Source organism: Chionomys nivalis, chromosome 11 (assembly GCF_950005125.1).
Source record: "Chionomys nivalis chromosome 11, mChiNiv1.1, whole genome shotgun sequence".
Taxonomy (NCBI): domain Eukaryota; kingdom Metazoa; phylum Chordata; class Mammalia; order Rodentia; family Cricetidae; genus Chionomys; species Chionomys nivalis.
This window is the reverse complement of record NC_080096.1, coordinates 50,209,872-50,229,852: the sequence shown is the minus strand read 5'-3', so window position 1 is coordinate 50,229,852 and position 19,981 is coordinate 50,209,872. Positions and strand designations below refer to the sequence as shown.

Sequence of the window (19,981 nt, the reverse complement as noted above, 5' to 3'; positions counted from 1 at the left end):
AGAGTACATAAATTCACATGGATGACACAGATACACATACATAAAATAAAAACATCAAAATTATAATACATTTGCATCATTTCCCCTCCTTTTCCTCCCTCCACACGCTCCTACACTCCCCTTCCTTGCTCTTTTTCAACTCATGGTCTCATTTTCATCACTGGTTAAAATGCACATATATTCATAAATGCATCATTACAACTTTCTCAGTGTGTATATTATTTTTATGTGTTTATTGCTGATAATTTGGTATCGGGTTGCCAATTGATTAGCTCTTTCCTGAAGACTACCCCTCCTTATGTAGTATACCTTACTTGCCTATAGTTCTTTGTATAGGGTTGAAGCTTCCTGGGCTTTCCTCCAGCTACATAAACATGTCTACTGTTATTGTTCTTGTTAGCCTGGGCTTTCCTTCAGCCATATAAATATGTCTACTGTTGTCCTTGTTAGCCTGTGCTTAGGCAGTCATGTTGGGAAAACCTTATGGGTGTAGCTCTGACAATCTTAGGAGACACAATCTCACAAGAAACTCACTGATCTTATGGCTTTTACAATCCTTCTGCTCACTCTTCCCTAATGATCCCTGGGCCTTAAGTGTGACATTTGTGCTTTAGATGTATTCACTGGGACTGAACTCCATACCTCTGCATTTTGATTGGTTGTAGAGAAATTTCCTTGATGAAGGCAAAGGACTAACTATACTTTTCTCTCTGTGTTAGGACATGCATTTAGCATGTAGTTGGAAATTATGCTGATTTAGTAAAATGGTAGTTACAGGTTCTCTTCTAAGATCCATGACATTACTAACCATAGGTAGTTGGCTAGGTGTTCAGTACCAGGAATGATTTACCTATTGCTGATGGATCTTAATTCTCTAATCAAAAGATACAGGCTGACTAAATAGATCAAGAAAAGAATACATCTATTTCTTTTCTATGAAAAATACATCTCAGTTTTAAAGACATACATGGCCTTAGAATAAAAACATAGACAAAAGTACTCCATTCAAATGGAACCAGAGAGCAAACAAGTGTTAATGTCTTAATATATGACAAATTAGACTTCCAATAATACTAACCAGAGAAGATAAGGAGAGCACTTCATCCTAATCGAGAAAATATTTAGCCAAGAAGATGTTACTACCTAAAGGTATATGCACCAAATTCGGGTGCAACTAACTTCATTAAAATCATGCTATTGGATTTAATATTTAGATTAATCTTAACCCATTAGTAGTAGGTGATTTCAATATCACTACTTTCTCCAATGGACAGGTCATGTGTGAAAGACCCCCAGTGTGGGGAGAATCTCACTCAAGTCTTGGGATAACACGACCCCCCCCCCCCAAATAACTCACGAGAGACCATCCTTCCTGCAATCACACGAGGTTTAATCGATGAGATGGGAACCAGTGCACTGGGGCTGAGACTCATAACCCATGCAGGGGAAGAGTTCGACCTCGAGTGACCGGGAGAAGGGGTTTTTAAGGGAAGAAACCACAGCCCAGTGATCCAAAAGGGGCAGCAGGAAGGGTGTCACAGAAAATTCCGAAAATACCAGTGATGATCACAAGGGGGAAACTACCTGTTTCTCAAGATTATTCTCAAGATTATAATCTAACTTTATTTTTTATCTAGTTCCTGAAACACAGTCACTGAACCGGCTAATCCTAGATTTCTGATTCTTCTCTTCCTACTTAGATTTTTGGCTATTTTCTTCCTGCTGGGGGTTCTGGATTTATCCAGGTCTTTCAATGTGCACCAAAATATGAATAAAAGGAACTCTTTAAAAAGGACAATATCTTCTAGATATGGCAGAGAAGCTGCACGTACAAAACCTCAACACACGTGTGGTTGCTTAAACAAGACCTGAATAATGACCATGCCCATCAGCATGGCTAAGAGAGTTTACAAGGTTCAACCACTCAATGAAGAGCTACAAGCATTCTATGGCTGCTAAGAGAGGGAGAATATGTTTTCTCAAGAAACCAGCCTCCTGAGAGCTTATCCAACCCAAATGGTCAACAATAATCACATGTCATAGAAGCAATACTAAATTGAATTAGTAGGTTTGGTGTGTGTGTGTGTGTGTCTATGCATGTCTTTTTATGCATGCCTACTTAATAATAATAGAGGTTACGAATTTGAAAGGGAATGGGGATCATGAGAAGAGTTAGAGGGGAAAAAGAAGGGTCCATAGAAAGGATGTAAATATAGCATCCATATATAAAATTCTCAAAATTGAGAAAAATTTAAAAAGAATTTTTTGTAACTTAATGCTTTTATTTATACACGAATTTCTCTAGCTCTCTGCATATTTTGACACCCCCTGAACTTGAGTCAGTACTGTAGGAGAGAAACAAGACCCTCATTTCCTTTTTCCCCTCCTGCTTCTTTCTTTCCTTCTGCCAATAAAGGTCAGGAACAGTCTATCCACAGTCACCAATTTTCAATCTCTGTGTCCACAGGGAGTTTAGAGATGACTTTTGGAAGAACAGATTAGACTTGTCCAAAAGGATAGATAAGTAGTAAAGAGTCACATCTCAGAAGGTGGCCCAGTACAGGGAAGCTCAAAGAATTTCTCCTTAGAGCTAGCTCTGCGAAAGAGCAGAAAATGAGCTTCAGCTGCAACCTTCTGGGGACTGGTTAAGTAACCAGTACTTTGGAATCCTGATGAGGCAGAATCTTGGTATGAGGCTCCCTTGAGTAAGAACAGAAAACTGTGTGGGATATCAGCGTGTGTGCTTTAGGGCTTGGTACCAAGTGCCAATTGCTCTTCGCAGGATAAATCTCCCATGCCCTTTTTCAGAGCTCAATCTGCCTGTGAATTTGTCTGGACTCCATTCCTAAAGCACCATCTGCTAGTGATTGTCCTACCATCTGACCATTTACCCTTTGTCAAGTGCCCTCGTCTGGGCAACGTTGCTACCAGTTGGAGTCTACCCATTGTCCAATTTGGAAAAACTGAGTCTGAAGAGTGACAAAGCAGAGGAGGGAGGGGGATGGGAACACTGTCATGCACAGGTATCTGAGGCCAAGATGTGTTGTGGGAAGACCATGAGTCTTTGCTCAGAACCTGCAGAGGGAGCATGTGGCCAAGCCAGAGCCATATTGTGTCCCAGGCAGCCTGATGGTTCCACAAATAATATTGATGCCTTTTGTTTGGAAACTTTTATGGCGGCTTCCTACTTTCCAACAAGCCGTGGTAAACGCTGGGCCTCCCCCAAACCACTTTGCCTTTTGCATGGTTCTGGGCCAACTGTGCAGGCAGATGAGGCCCCTCAATGCTAATGAGGGGAAGGGCTGGCATTCCTGAGGCACCCAGCTCTGGGAAGCAGGCCTTTGTTGCTAAGGAGCATTGGAACTGTAGCTGAAAGGCTCATAAAGACAGGGGGTGAAGAGAGGGGGAGAAGAAAGCATGCACTTGTTGCCAGAGCGTCACAGTTCTCCAGACAGAATCAAAGCTGTCCATTTTCTGATCCCAATTAGAGTATCACCCCTTCCTTACTGTTGCTTTTAATGATCGTCGGAATTCCTCAGAAGAGTTAGAGAGCACTTAGCAAACTCTGGACTGTACTATCGCTTCTGTTGTGCTTTGGCTTCTGTGAACATCCCACCCCCAGGTGACTGGAACTTGCTCTTTGTTTCTGTTTCAGAGGGGTGATGGAGCTGGGGGAAAGCAGGTGGGATTTGTTAATGGTCATGTGTGAGCTTCATTCGCTAGGTTGCTTACCAGTGGCCCACTCAGTGAAGGATCTGGGCTTGGTGCTGGTGGCAAAGATGAAGAGGCTCTGCCCCAGCTTGGATTTGCTGCCAGGCTTGCTGGAGACTCAGGTCATTCATTCTGGAGTGTTCTGCAAGTTGTTTGCTGCCACTGTGGCCTGCACGGCTTTGCTGGACATGGAGTTTGCACAACAGTTTTCCAGTCCTGACTTGGTCCTTCTCACTAGGGCTATTAAAACTATGTGACTACAGTAAAACCTTGAGCCTCAGTTTCTCTACTGTGGGATGGACATAGTGATGCCAACCTCTTTTATGTACTAAGAACAATCACAGGCAGGATAGTAATGCAAAATATAGTTTCTACTGACCAGAAAGGACCCCTATGAATGAGCCAACTGCTAATTAATTTCAGTATCTGGAAAAGACTAATGATTATGCCCATTGCTTGAAGGTAAAGGGAAATACTGTATAAAAACAAAACACACTCTCACTTCCTCTGTGGTACTTCTCTGAGGTGTGCAAGATATAGTGCTAAGCTATTGATACAGTACCTCATTTAATATGAATAAAATGCTATTTTTCTGTTACGTAGTGAATTACTCAAGGCTATATGGTATGAGAGAGTCTGCCCTTGGTGAGATGATGCCTTTGTCTTCTCCTTTATTCATCTTTGAAGCTTTCAGTGCTTGGAAAATCAGAATACACACACACACACACACACACACACACACACATGCACCACTGGATTGTCTCTAAGAAACTTACTATAAACCATCACTCGCTTCAGGAAGCTTGTCAATCAACAGACATCAGGCTTTACTTCTCCATGTTTATTAGAATTCCACAATGACACGCAGGGGGTATACAACATGCTATCTGAGAGTAATACAAAACAACAGAGGCCACAATGACATTCTTAAGCATTAGGACATTATATTGATACTTATGTCCATTTTAGCTTCAAAACAGACGTCTTATCACCTCCACTAATCTATTGTGACCTTGATAAATATGCTTCTCTCTGAAGGTCAATTTTGTTTCTTTAAGTTTTACTTAGATAATAGTAATGAGTATACACACATATCACATACATACCCAGGCAGAAACAAACACACATCATTCATTTCTAGCCATAATTCTAACCATCCTATGGGCATGTGGTCTGACTTTAATTGAAATCATATCAGGTAGCTTTAGTTATAATCCCCATTCCCATTTCTGATGCCTCTTTTTAATTTTCCACATATTCATCCCCCTGCAATTTTGATCATTAGCAGTAAGTTTCCATTTCCCTTTGCCATATTGAAGTTGAACCCAATATCTCTCCTCTAGAGCAAAACTCCCTTGCAGTAGTTCCTATGCCACTTTGACAGTTCTAAGTAAAGACAGTCTTACTGTTCTTTTAAAAATAATATACTCTCACCGGGTGGTGGTGGTGTATACCTTTATTCCCAACACTTGGGAGGCAGATGCAGGCGGATCTCTGTGAGTTCAAGGCCAGCCTGGTCTACAAGAGCTAGTTCCAGGACAGGCTCCAAAGCTAGAGAGAAACTCTGTCTTGAAAAAAACCAATACACACACACACACCACACACACACACTATTTTAATTCTTGGAGAATTTCATACAACATATTTTGACCATATTTACCCCCATTTCTTCCTGTAACAGTTTACAGATTCACCCTCTCCCCCTCCTCCCACACCACTTCATGTCTCTATTTGTTTTAAAACAACACACAGACACAAACACACACACACACACAGACACACACACAAGACTTGGGGATAAAGCAGTGAAGAACACTAGACAGGAGGTGATTCAAAAGCAATTGTTATTTGATACTAGAAGAACAAAATACATATCAAAATTTGTTTTAGTATGGCAATGGCCTGACTCCCCTCTGTTACACAACACAGACCATTTGTTCAGTTTTTTTTTAGATTTCCTGAGAGTTCATGTTTCCTATGTGTGTGGAGCTGTAAAAATGGCGTTGTTTCCAGTGTTTATCACACTCTTACAAGGAGGTCCAATTACTTCCTTCTTGTAGATGAAGAAACTGAAGTTTGGGGAGATCAAGCCACTGCCAAATCTACTGTGTATTGAATGGCTTTTTGCTGTTTTTAGAGCCTGCTCCTTTTCTATTCTTGGTGTAGTCTGGATGGTGAGGGTGGAAACTGTGGGTTATGATCTGGCCATGGTTTCACTCTGTAAAAAAGCATTCATCCAGCCAATACTGTTGGAGAACTAGTTACATCCCACCTGTAGGCACACAATTCTGGGAACACCTCTTACACTGCAGTCTATGGAAAATGAGCCCCATCCACATACATTAGTTTTTAATAAGGCAACAGATTAACAACTCTGCTGGATGGGGATAGAAAATTCTGAGCAACAGTAAAACTTGTGCTGCTAGCAATTATGATTGAGTTTATTAATCTAATCTCAAATCAGATATGGGGGTCCCTCTATCCCAGCTGCCTTTCCTGCCCTCCTGCCCAGAGATAAATGGTCTACCAGGATCCAGAGCTCCCCATGGAAGCCACCTCTATCTGGCAAGTGATTAGCACAGCCTGGCACTTTCTTACTCTTTACTTTTCTAAGCATATTTGCTTGTCTGTGAAATGGACCTATGAGACATTTTATTAAAATATCAAAGTTGGGGGAATGACGTGTTAGCTTCCTGGTACTTAGCAGTTGTATGGAACCATTAGACCTAAAACCCTCATTTTCTTCACTTGGCAAGTTGGCAAAGTGAGAAAGCTATTCCTGTCTTTACTCTCTTGACTTAATAAGGCAGGTCGAGGAGTTCCAGGAGTTAAGATAGTAAAGAGTTTATTTTAATGGATCTAGGTCATTTTGTTCTTGGAAGTTTGTTCATGAGATGTTATCATGAGGTACCTCACTAGAAAATGGACAACAAGGCTGCTCAGAGGTCATTTTGTTTGATGCTTCCCTGACCTGGGTGATCTAACTTATTCATTTATCTCCCATACAACTCAAGGTTAGCAACCAAATTAGTTTGCATTGGTGATGTTCCTGGGGATGGCTTATCTCTGAGGTCTTCAGTGAACCCATGGCTATCTCTGTTGTGCTTAGGAAGGGAAGAGCTGAAGAGCATATTCAAGATAGAACTCTGTGGTTGATGGAAACTCTACCAGGCTTTCCTGCCCTGAGAGAGTGGAACATGTCTCAAAGTCTAAGTCCAGGCATCCTTTCTTAATACTTCTCTCAAGGATTTTGGGAAATATCCCTGAAGACACTGGTCACATTGCCCTGGAAAAGATGCTGGACTTATATAGAAAACTCTAACTTAAAATTATTGTACTGCTTACTGTTCAGTGTCAATACTATTATTTTTCTTGTAGTGGAAATCCTTCCTAGAATAGTGACTAGCATATGAACCTATTTGCCTACATTGGAAATTATGTATTGGAGCCCAAAGGAATCTCAGACAGTAAGACTACAGGTTGAAGGCCAGTCTGGACTATATATTTAGACCCTGTCTCCAAACATCCAACAAAATATTTATTGAGTTGACTCTTCATTAGATATTCTGGTGAGTTAACACCATCTTGCATGCTTTTTGATACATAAACTCATGTTGTTTACAAAAGCAGTTAGCAATGTAGAAAAAAGCATCAAACACATTGATAATAAGCTCTATAAGAACAGAAGAGCAAGTTAATGATTGGACTCTTGTTAGATCAGAAGAGAAAACCAGATTTCTCTAATCATTGTAAACAGCTCCTCCTGACGGCCAAATACAAGGCAAAAGTAGGTAGAACAACTATATCTGTCTCAGCTCAGACAGAGCCTCTATCCCAGCATGCAGATTGAGGAAAAGCACAAGTTCAGGTAATGGGAAGATGAAGGAAACATCTGTTCTCAGGGTGCATGCTTGTTTTTTACAGCTCCTTCAAATACCGCAGTGCTGGCTCTAAGATTAAGTTTTCTCCAGAACAGAATCTCCGCAAGGCCAGGTCAATTCTCTGAGGACTCAGGGACAAGTTGTAAATGAGATTGTAGTTGTGGATGAGGCGTCTGGCTCTTTCCTTTTCCAGAACTCCTGTGATGACATTGGTAGATTTTTTTTTTTTAAATGAGGAAAGAAGAATTAAGGAAAGATATAGGTTAGCTTGAATGAGTTGTAGGTAGATGTTAAACACTAATGTTTTAAGACTTTAAGACCTCCTGAGTGAATTGGGAGCATGAGGACCTTGAGAAAGAGTTGAAGGGGAAAGGAGAAGCAGGGAAGGGAACAGAGAAAATATAGAGCTCAACAAAAAATTGATTTTAAAAGACTCTTTAAATTAGCTTAAGACATTTAGAGTCTTGGATATGACTTATAGATCTTAGGGAGTGACTTCAGGGTAGAATAAAGCAGATGGGTCCAGTAACACCACACATATGTTCTGAAGAATTCAAGCTCATTTTTAAAATCCATACATCTTAGGGCAAATTTTCACAGAAGTGGGGTGCCTGTTAAAAGTGTTCATAAATATTATGATTTCTTTTTCTGATCCAAGTACCTGTGGATGTTCTGAAACATGTAGGAATTGAAGTGCTCCTTCTTGACACACATTTCCTGTGACTCTCTCCCACTAACCTGTGTGATAGAACTCAATGATGATAGCGTTAGCATAGTTTCTGCATGAAGGTTGGGTGATAGCCACAGAGAGGACTGTAAGTGCGGGCCACAGTATTACTGATGATCACGAACTGATTTATAAGCCCGAAATGGAAGCTTAGATATGTTGGTTGCTGCACTTAAGATGCAGGGAAATAATTCTGTTGTCTGGGGAAGCTCTCCAAACCATGAGGAAGATAAGCTATGCAAAAGATTAACTGAAGTGGAACGACAAATACAACAATGACTATTTTTCCCACAAAATAGCCTGTGCCTCAAACTCCATTCCAAGCATTTTACAATATTGATTTATTTGACCTTAACCATGACCCATTTCATAAAAGGAGAAACTGAGTCCTAGAGTTGTTTAATCATTTGCTTAAGGGTGCCCAAAGTAAACTACTATATCACATGAAATGAAGGTACGATATTCAATATGGGTCATATGATCTACTACTTGTGTTCTTTGAACTGTGAAATCTATGCCATAAAGTCCCCACCACCACCACAAAACAAAAGCTTTCCAATATCTTTAAGGATTAAAGGTTTACTCCTCATGTCCTGGTAAGTTTTAACTTTCCACTTGACAAACCTAGGATCACCTTGGAAGAGTCTTAAAGTTAGCACACAGTCATGCCTTTGGGATTTTCTGAACTGTTAATTGAAGTAGGAAGATCCACCTCGTTGTGAGTGGCACTATCCTTGGGCAGGTGGCTCTGAACAGCCTTAATGGTGGGGAACATTGACTGTAGAGTCTGGGCTTGAATCTGTATCTCTGGATCAAAAATAAGCAACACCTCATTCTCCTTCTAGTATGTCTTGAGAACTAGCTGTAGTGGGACATTGAGAAGACCTAGGTTTGAATTATGAATTCGATTCCTACCGGCCACTGCGTTATCACTTTGAGCTTGAGTTCTTCCCCTGGAAAGAAGGGCACCAACCATTCAGCTTCTGGCCAATTTGAAAATTTAGAGATGAAAAGCATGAAATATCCAGGCCTGGGGAAAGAATGTCCTTTACAGCATTCTGCCTCTTTGACTTTATTATTTTCTATTTGGCCTTTGGTTCACTAAGTGAATTCTTAGTATACCATTTGCTCTTTCTTTAGAATACTTGTCATTCCTTGTTTCTTCTCTCCAAGGCTATTTTCTTCACAAGCCCCATTAGAGAATCAGCTCAGTGGGTTCCCAGAAACACTGATTTGATGATGGATGGTCTGCCTGGATGCTGGATAGGGAATGCACTGGCCTACTTAGCTCCTTGCACATAATAAAGAACAGTGAGTCATCTGTGGGCAGAGCAGGTGTTGTCAGCTCCGCATCTAGAAAAGGTCTCCACGGTCTGTGAAACACTGTGGCTAATGAACCAACAGCGTGACCTTAGTTAATCCGCTTTCCCATTAAAGACAGTAGTAGATGTTCCCAGATCTGGCTGATACATTCCTTGGCTCTTGAGCAACTAGCAAACTTCATAGAAACGGAGAAAACAGGCATAAACAGTGAAGGGGGCATGAAAAAGGCATCTCATGGCCATCAGCATCTGTCCCCAAAGTCAGCAAAACTATATTTTTTTTCTTAGACTGTTTCATTCCTATGAGAAAGGTCTAAATCTTTGGGGAGTTTCCTAGCAACTAAGTTTAGGATCCAGCATCCATTATCCATTATCTTGATTTGACATTTTATTTAGAAATGTCTTTTCTTTCTACTCAGTGTGTAGCTCTGCGCAGGGTTGCTTCAACAACTTTTTATTCTCCCTTTTGCCCCAGAGAAATCTTCACTGACTGATAGGCCTCAACTTTCTTGATGACCTTCTCTGGTTGATCTTTTGATGGATTCTGGTAAAGGAGGAGGCTTCATCTTAGCTCCCAGGATTTAGGTAGAGTCTCAGTATCACCATGTGTCTAAGGACCTAATGGAAACCTCCAGGTCTGTTTTATTCATCCCTTCCCCCTGTCACAAGTCAGCTCACCTCCTAATATTTGCAGAAGATGGTTTCAACATAGTATTCACCAAAGTATTCCTTATATCATGTTTCAGGTCTAGTTATGCCTCCCCAGTACTGTCTCTGGTACTTCAGCTCATACAATATGCCAACCTTCCTTTCATAGCTTGCCTCTTTCCTTTTTATATTATCAAGTTCAATTGATACAGATTTATGGAGTACCCTGTGATGTTTTGCTAAAAAATAAAACTTTGTAAAATTTAATCAGAGTAGGCATATTTATCTCATACTTATCACTTCTTATTGAGGGAATTATCCAGAATTCCTTCTTTTTGGATTATTTGAAGCACATAGTATATATAACTCTTTCTCATATGTAATAGTAACTAAGCCCCCGATGTCTTTCCTTTGGACTACTTAATTCTCAATTCTTCCTTTAACCAAGAAACTTTATTATATATTATCTCTTTGCTTTGCCTTTGTAATGCTGTTAACTACTGCAAGTCTCTGTATCTTACCTAGAAGTCTGTCCTTGAGGACAGAAACTGCAACTCAGTCTCTTTGGTTTTCTTCCTGGTCTAGACTCTAACACAGTGCTGGGGTCATTAGAAGATTTATTTAATTATTTATTTATTTTTGATTTTCGAGACAGGGTTTCTCTGTAGCTTTTTGGTTCCTGTCCTGGAACTAGCTCTTGTAGACCAGGCTGGCCTTGAACTCACAAAGATCTGCCTGCCTCTGCCTCCCGAGTGCTTGGATTAAAGGCACGCGCCACCACCGCCTGGCTCATTAAAAGATTTTTAATACGTATTTTATTATTCAGTCAGCTTAATCTTGTATGTAAAGTTCTCAGTCCTTTCTAAATTTCTTTTTCTTTCTTTCACATAATTATTGAAAAAAAATTTGGCATATTATATAATTATATTTCAGGAGATCTAAAACTGTATTAGAAATTCAAAACAGAAAAACACAAAGAGAATAAAGACATTGCTATTTTCATATATGTGCTTTTACAGAGCATGCTGCACTAAGCCATTGGCGATCATTTTAACATTAATAAAGCCTTTGCTGATCCCACAAAAGGGGTCTTCTTTCTCTGAATGCCCACATGGCACAATCTAAGAGCCTGTGCCACCTCGCATGGTGTACTTCTTTATAGACATACAGTCTTTTATTTCCTCCAAATTAAAGAAAAACTGTTTGAAAAAATTATGCTAGTTTTAGGCAGTAGAAAAAAATTACTGTCTACTAGCGAGGGAGCAATAATCTTCAAGTAAAATGTACGTGATATCAATATGATGGTAGATGTTAAAGAAGCTGGCAAAGCCAGATGAAGTCTGACCTAGATCCATCTCAAGTCCCAGAGAAGAGTGATTGGATTCTAGTTTAAATAATATTGCTGGGAAGGAGACTGGGCAGACACAGGACGTGGACAAATGAGAAAGTAAGGCATATCCTGGGAGAGGCAAATGACCTACTAGGACTGTGCGAGGAATGCTAAGAGTAAAAATGGTGGAGGAGACAACTCGGGCCCACAGACGCTAGGTTTCGACTTGCTAAGTAGTTTGGAATTTCTCTTGAAAGCAGAAGGATTTAGGGAATGGCGAGAATGAAGCCTGTGTTAAACTGGTGGAAGAGTGGAGGTAGGGATAAGAAACAATGCCATTTTCAGTCACCTCATGGGGAATTCTTCTTTGATTTATCTTTGTATTTTCTGATTGTGCCAGGCACCTGTTTTCCAGATAAAATGTTCTATTTCCTTATACAGTGGAAGTAAGCCAGGCATTTATGTGTAGGTTAGACCACAAATAGAGATAGGCTCGTGGACTTTGGAATCCATACTTTACCTGTGTTGCTCAGGTCACATAAGTAGAGGGCGTTTTCCAGCTTTCTGAACCTGTCTATCCACAGCTCAGGTTGTTCAGCCTCTTTCATCATGGCTGGACTCGAATCAGGCTGAGAGACTGGCCTTTTCTTAAAGGAATTCACTGGTTCTTTTGGGGCTGAAATCATAGTGGTAGGGTTTTCCGGCCAGAGATTCTCTTCTGGAGTTTTCTACCAAAACAACATAAGCATCTCACTGGCACACATTCAGTACCTGGAGCTCCAGACTGTTGGCCAGAGATGAGGCCACACAAGTAGAAAGATTTATTGCAAGTTCTGCCTTTGGAAAGCAAGGGGGAGTCTCATGTATTTGGCAGCCCAAGGCTCTCTCTGCCAAGTTTTTGCTGAATGCAAACATGGTGAGTTTTCCTTTCTTTGAGAAAGGTGACATCATCACTTTTGTCCAGTTTTCTGCTTTGAAACAGGCAAAGGACTTGGGACCTGAGTGACAGATCCGATGTCCTTTTCTAAGGGTTCTAGAGGAATCTACATGGACTGAACTTCTGAGAAAAGTCACTACTTCTGCAGTGGTTTGTGGTGAACGAGTGACTGGCACAATAATAGTGTCACCTTTGGCCTGTGGGTCAAGTTTTAAGAATAGCTAAGTTTCTCTCTGTATAATTTAACAAGGGAGATAGAAGCTAGGAATGGACAAGAGACTTTTAAAATTGCGCAGGCCTCATACTAGACCCAAAACTATAAGCAGGGCATAGAAGTGATGCCTAGCTCACTTCAATATCCTAATCTCATGCCTACGACAGAACAAAGAAGTGTGATGATATAGACAAATGAGACCCTGTGGTGCCAAGTAAGTAAGACATCCTGGCAGCTTCTGTGAATGTCTGTGGCCTGATCAGCACTACTCGGGGCTTTCAGGAAACTCACCTCCTGCCTGTCTAGTCCACGTGGTTAAAGGAAGACAGTGGGGCCGATCTATTGGGAGCTCACCAAGGCCAGCTGGACTGTGACTGAAAAAGCATGGGATAAAACCGGACTCTCTGAACATGGCGGACAATGAGAGTTGACGAGAGGCCAAGGACAATGGCACGGGGTTTTGATCCTACTTCATGTTCTGGCTTTGTGGGAGCCTAGACAGTTTGGATGTTCACCTTCCTAGACCTGGATGGAGTGGGGAGGACCTTGGACTTTCCACAGGGAACCCTGACTGCTCTTGGGACTGGAGAGGGAGGAGAAGAGGAGTGGGGGGAGGGGGAGAGGGGTGGGAGGAGGGGGAGGGAAATGGGAGGCGGGGAGGAAGTGGAAAAATTTTTTTTCAATAAAAAAATGTTAAAATAAAAAGAAGAAATAAAAAAACAAAATGTTATGTAATATTTGAAGAATAATAAATGCACATTTATCACTTAATAAAAAAAAAGGAAGGAACACCATATATATTGCATGGTCTGAGGCTGGGCATCCAATGCAAAACAATTAGTGCACCTATTGTCCAGCAGAGAAGGGGCAGGGAACATGAAGCTCACAGTAAAGATGAGAAAGCTTGCTTATGTTTGACTCCTTGGTTTAGTTCATGTTACACTTCTGTCCATATTTAACACAATTTTCTGGTTTTTTTTTTCAGTTAATTATACTATAAAGTTTGTTCTGTTCATCACAGTCTAAAATGTTCAGCATAAAACAATACCTCTGATTTGTACCATCTGAGTTCCCTTAACCTTCAAATAGTCGAAGCTTTGCAGTTCTTTCCCATGTCAAACTTATCAATTGGAAGTGGTATGCACCCCACACTCGGAGAGGAATGACTGTAACAAGTTCGCCTGTGAGTTGGGTAACAGACATGGATGAGGTTGCTCCTGGGGAATGCGAAGAATTTTTTTGTTTGAAATACTAAAACACTGTGTGAAATTGCGCTGACACAGTTGACAGGAAACTGGTAAATTATCAGGATGAATATAAAATAATTCCGTTTTGATAAAATTAACTTTGGGACAAAGAAAACTTTCACATAGAAAAATAAAATAGTGATTCTTACGCATTTTTAGAGATTTGGGCAACTTTAGATATGGCAAAAGTTTTAGAGAAATCTGTTCATTTACTCTACTTGCATACATGGATATTTTTAATCAAAAATTCCTGTTTTATTTATTCATATTTAATTTCTTTGGGTACTTCCCCACTCTCTGATAACTAAAGACAAGGGGAAGTAGAGACTGTATGAACCCAAACCAGACCCAGTGAAGGAGCAAGTAACTAACATAGCCTATGTGACTTTTCTGTGCCAGAAGTTCAAATTCTTGCTTGGTCCAGTGGACATTAGTGTTCTTTTTGCTAATTTCTTTGCTTATCTTTTTTGGTATTACATGGGCATTTTTTTTTTCTCCAGGCACATAAAGCCTGACAACTGAAGGTGTCTTTTGTCTTTATCTCTTTATGTTATTCCCTTAGTTACAGAAGCCCTTTTTGATGTTCGCACCTGAAATAATTGAGCTCCTATGAAACTTGCAAGACCCATCTCAGACCCTATTTCTTGTACTGAATTCCTGTATAGACCAGGATGAGCAAGAGTTTATTCTTCGTCACCCGTTTGCCTGTCCAGGCACTCACAATTCAATATTATATTTGTCTAAGTATCTATTGCCCTAGAGGTAATTATTGATGTATTTTCAAGGTCATATGAGATAGTTACTGAAAAATCTCAAAAATCTGGGTACTGTCTAACGAAAGTTTTCAATACGTGCTTGTTGGGTGAGTATGCCAATGAATGAATCAATGAATAGACATACAGGATGAATTATTTTCTCTGGTATCATAGGAAAGCTGTTTTTATCAATCCCCTGCTTCACCTCCTTTTTAAAAAAGAGGGACAATGAAGACTGATTATACAAGGCTGTGAGAAGAGTCAATTATTATGGAAAAGCAAAAAAGCCCCTTCAACAGGAGGCAAAATAAAAGAGCAAAATGTATTTTTTATAATCTTATTCACAACAGATTTAACACTCAAGGAGAAAAGCATTTGTGGTTGTTTTCTGCATGGCAAGATGCTTGCCAAAATGGATACTGTTTTCTAAACTATTTCCATGTGTGAAGTGCATGAAGAGGCCTCCCATCAATTTAAGACAAATCCTGTTCTAATCTGGACATTTCAAAACACCAACAATCGAAAAACCCATGCTGCTTTTCAATTCTTCAAAATTTCCTCGCTAACTGCTGAGAATATTTTTTTTCTTTTCTTTTTTTTTTTTTTTTTTTTTTTGGTTTTTCGAGACAGGGTTTCTCTGTGGTTTTGGAGCCTATCCTGGAACTAGCTCTTGTAGACCAGGCTGGTCTCGAACTCACAGAGATCCGCCTGCCTCTGCCTCCCGAGTGCTGGGATTAAAGGCGTGCGCCACCACCGCCCGGCACTGCTGAGAATATTAAGGTGGATTTTCAACCATTTGCTAGATAGTTGTTTTCTTATTTTTTGTTTTTCTTTTTTCTTTTAAAATTAGAGAAATTCTTAAATTTTAAGAAGTGATCCCTTAGGGAAAGGACACACTCAGGTTCTGGAAGCTGGCGTTAAGCTATTAAAATGGTCTTCTGAGTACCCTTTAGACTGATGACAATTGGTGGCCATAAGCTTTGGAAGCTCACCTGCACACATGCGACAAAAACAATTGCTTGGGGCACATGACAAGCCCATCACTGAGGAAGGGCAGGAGTCTTCCACATGCTAACCAGGATGAGAACTAAACCATACCATATCTTAGGAGTTAATCTGTCTCTCCTTACCATGTGAGGCAGGTCCTAAAGAGAGTCTAACAGCAAGGTGTAGGGAAGGAACAAAGAACCCATAGGGGAGGGTGGCCTTCCAGCCCAGCAAAAGTTGGGAGTCAGGGTTCTCAAGGCCCTCCCAAGAGCTCCACATGCCCAGATGCATACCACATGTTCAGTTTTGCTTTGGGGTCTCTCAGAGACTTCAACCAAGGCCCCTGGGGTTTTCTTTTCATTCTTTCCTAACAAGAAAAACAAAGAGAGAGAGAGAGAGAGACGAGGGTTGAATTTGGCATGCATATTTAACATATACAAACGCATGAGGAAATGCAGCTCTGTGGCTCTGTTGGGTGGTTTGCATTGTGCTAGGCAACAGGGAGACCCTTGGTGGATAAAAGGCAAGTTTCTACCTGTGAATTTCAACATGGTTTCTCAGACAAACTATTTAGATACAATTAATATACATACCACAGAAAGGAAATATATGGACATAGGAAAACATTTCAGTTTATTTAGAAGCAGTAGAAGCAGTGGGGAGGGATTATTCTTAGAGGAAGTGAGGCAAACTGATGACTGGAGGAATGAGCAGGAGTCATTTGGACAAAGGCACTGTGATGGTGCCCGTGAAGCAAAGGTGTGGACCAGCTGAGTACAACCTGTGGAAGGCCCTGAATCAAAAAGGCCTGTTCAGCTTAATGAGACTGACAGTCTCTTCCTGTGACTCCATCCTTTAGAACATAAGCTCTGCACTCCCTTTCCCATCACCTGTGTGTACACATCTCATTCCCAGACTGTAGACTTCTGACTTCATGGATAAGGCCAGTTTGCTTTAGTTGCAGAACAACCAACCTTCTGTTCAATCCTCCCCAGCTTAGGGAGGATTTTACAGACTCTAAATCCCTGTGACTATCCCGGAGTGCTGAGTGAAATTTGATAGGTCACTAACAAACATACTTAGTTCTCAGTTGGGCCTCACTATTTTTAATAAAAAGGAGCCCAAATAAGCAAAGTTGGAAGGGGACAATGTAACATAGTGGGCGACAATGTCAGTTCTGAGGTGGAAGTCTTGGATTTAAATCCTAGATATTTTGTTTATGAGATCTATGACCTTGAAAACCATTTCTCTGTGACTTTGTGACAGGGAGGAGGACACCTTGTGTAACTGCTAGTATTAAATGGGATTAGCTAGAACATAGCAGGCATTCAATAAGTGTTAAAAAAATGAAGAATGTTTCCTAAATTTCCACAACAGGCTTAAATCACCTTTGTAATACCCTAATAGCATTGCATTCCTGGATCAATATGAATTATGCTTTTCAATTACTTTTTGTATGTTGGTGTTCACATATGCATAGTAAATGTGGATATACATGTTTGTGTGTGTACATATGTATTGATGCACTATGAACATATGAGTACATGTGTGTGTAGTGACCAGAGGCATCTTTCTCAGTCACTCTCCAGCTTATACCATCTTATATTTTTGAGGCAGGGTCTCTCCTAGAATCTAGAACTTACCATTTAGCTAGACTGACTGCCACAGTCATTCTTGTCTCTGCATTCCCAGCCCTGTGGTTATAGCCACTCCATGCCCCGCTGGACCTTTTTTTTTTCTTCTTCACATAGGTGTTGGGAACCAAACTCAGGTTCTCCAGTTTGTAGAGCAAGCACTTTACAAATTAAGTCATCTCCCCAGTTCTTCTTCAGTTTGTTGATAAAGAAGAAAATGCAATTTCATATTCACCTGAAGCCCCAGGACCCAGCAGAGAATGGTCCTCCCAGCTTGCTCCTATATGAATGACTATGCACATTCATATTAAGTTTGGAAAATAGAGCCACTAAGTGTGTAGCTCCTTTCTCCGATTCCTTCTTCAATCCTCTGAGAACACGGATGTGTCTCTGTATTTCTTTATCTCTCATAACCTACCCAGACACCATGAATAAACTTCAACTGATGCTGTGGCAGTCTGAATGTAATTGGCCCACCAAAGCTCATAGAGTGTGGCACTATTAGGAGGTGTGGCTTTACTGGAGTAAGTATGGTCTTGTTGGAGGAAGTGTGTCACTGTGGGGTCTTATACATGCGCAGGCCACACCTAGTGTCTCAGTTTACTTCCTGTTGCCTGTGGATCAAAATGTAGAATTAAAAATAAAAAAAAAAAAGATGCAGAATTCTTAGCTTCTTCTGTAGCATCATGTCTGTCTGCATGCCACCATGTCCTTCCATGATGATAATGGACTAAACCTCTGAAACGTAAGCCACCCAACTAAATGTTTTCCTTTATAAGAGTTGCTGTGGTCATGGCATCTCTTCATAGCAAAAGAAACCCTGACTAAGACAAATGCTCACTGAAGATTATGATAAAAGTCCCTTTGAAGCAAATCTGAATTAATCTGTTGAGAATTAATCATGGGAACTCATGGACACCTACTTGCACTGAAATTTGCTCACTGCATCACATTTGTGAAAGAAAAGAATTTGCTCTTTATTGCAAGAAGAAATGCCCAGCTTACTCTGAAACAGAGATGGACAGCTAAAGAGCCTCTAGCAGCCCTGTATGGCACAGAGGCAGGAGTGTTGACTAAAGTCAGACAAAACTAACCATTAACCCTGTATTTTTCTTCTACCAACTGTGAACTTTTGGACCAGTTCTTTCGCCTGTGAAATTCCAGGAACTTGCAGTAATACCACGAGGTTAAAATCATGTATGTAAAATACTCAACAACCGAAGGTGTTTAACATTAGGCAAATCTCATTTCCTTACAGGAAAAGATTTACCATCCAGCATGCTAAGCATTTTTCTGAGCATCAGTTAATGCATGACAGTTTTTAGAATAAGACCTAGAACATAGACTTATCTCTTTCTAGCTATTCCTTGCTGTCTGAGCCTTTCAAAGTTCCCTTAGGAGAAGATATGAAAGGTCTGCTTAGTTTCTTTTAATTTACCCCTTTCCCTTGTCATCTGATGGCGTATACAAAGGTAATCACTTGCATATGTAAACATTGTTTAAAGACCTGTGCTGGAGATCTCTTTTTCTTCTTCCTAACACAGCAGGAAGGGCAAATGAGAAACATCTGTCTAGTCAGCCAGTGGAAGATTTGCACTGGGGAAATAAACCCCATTGACTTCTAGAAGTTTCCAAGCATGGGAAGGACCAGGATTTATAAGGCTGCCAGGAGAGTGTGATGTTCATACAGCCATCCTTCCTGTTTGCTCATACTGACTGTTGGAATCAAAACTCTTTGGTGCTGCTGTATTTTAGCCCAACCTGGGGAACTTCAACCAGTGTGCAAATGACTCACAAGACCAATTAAATCTCGATTTCAGGCAAGGAGAATACTTTTTTTTGTTTTTGTTTTTTTGAGACAGAATACTTTTTAAATGTGTTCTATAGGTGATTCGAAAATAGAATGAAGCTGAGGGCATTTAATCCAAGTAAAAGCTTCTGAATTGATGAGTTCTAATAAATGAGGCTTATGTGATCAGCAAACTAACATATATCAAAAGTTTGCCACATAATCTAGAATAATTCTGTGAGGTAGAAAATATATCTATTCCACAGATGACCTAACTAAGAAGATGAAAATTCCGGTTGTCTGCTAATATCAAAGGTGGTTGTAAGCCTGCTTCCAACTCGTTCATTCATGGAAGACACACTAATCAAGTGTTTACCAGAAGCTGGCATTGTCTTGGGAAGGACACACAACAGTGAACAAGACAAGCTTTCTTCTCATGCAGTGTACATTCTAATTGTGAAGCTAGGAATCACAAACACAACAATGTCAGGTCCAGATATGTGCCATAACAACCAGACACAAATTCACAGGTAAGAACCACAGGGGGCACCAAGGAATTTGCCTAAAGCCTCCTAAGAAGTCACAATTAAATAGAATGCTCAATAGACAGAAAACAAGGGAATAAACCATGCAAATGCCTGGGGGGAAATCACTTGGAAAATTACATGGAAGGCAAAAGCTTTGGCAGCAGTGCTTAGTGTGTTCAACAATAGCTGCAAGGAGAGAGTTGGTGTAGCCCGAGGAAAAGCAAAGAAAAAACATGTGTGAAGAGTTACAAGATCTCCTGGCTGAGCCTTAG

At 40.5% G+C, this 19,981-nt stretch overlaps 1 protein-coding gene across 1 annotated transcript in view; it reads right to left on the bottom strand.

Annotated features, from left to right (window-relative positions):
- Positions 1 to 5,335: 5,335 nt before the first annotated feature.
- Positions 5,336 to 19,981, bottom strand: part of C11H1orf87 (chromosome 11 C1orf87 homolog) — a 71,069-nt gene continuing 56,423 nt past the window's right edge. The window contains exons 10-12 of the mRNA XM_057784578.1: positions 16,053 to 16,126; positions 12,140 to 12,347; positions 5,336 to 7,790 (exon numbers count right to left, since the gene is read on the bottom strand). Of these exons, the coding sequence (XP_057640561.1) occupies positions 7,630 to 7,790; positions 12,140 to 12,347; positions 16,053 to 16,126 (443 nt within the window). The 3' untranslated portion in view covers positions 5,336 to 7,629. The remainder of the gene's footprint in view (positions 7,791 to 12,139; positions 12,348 to 16,052; positions 16,127 to 19,981) is intronic.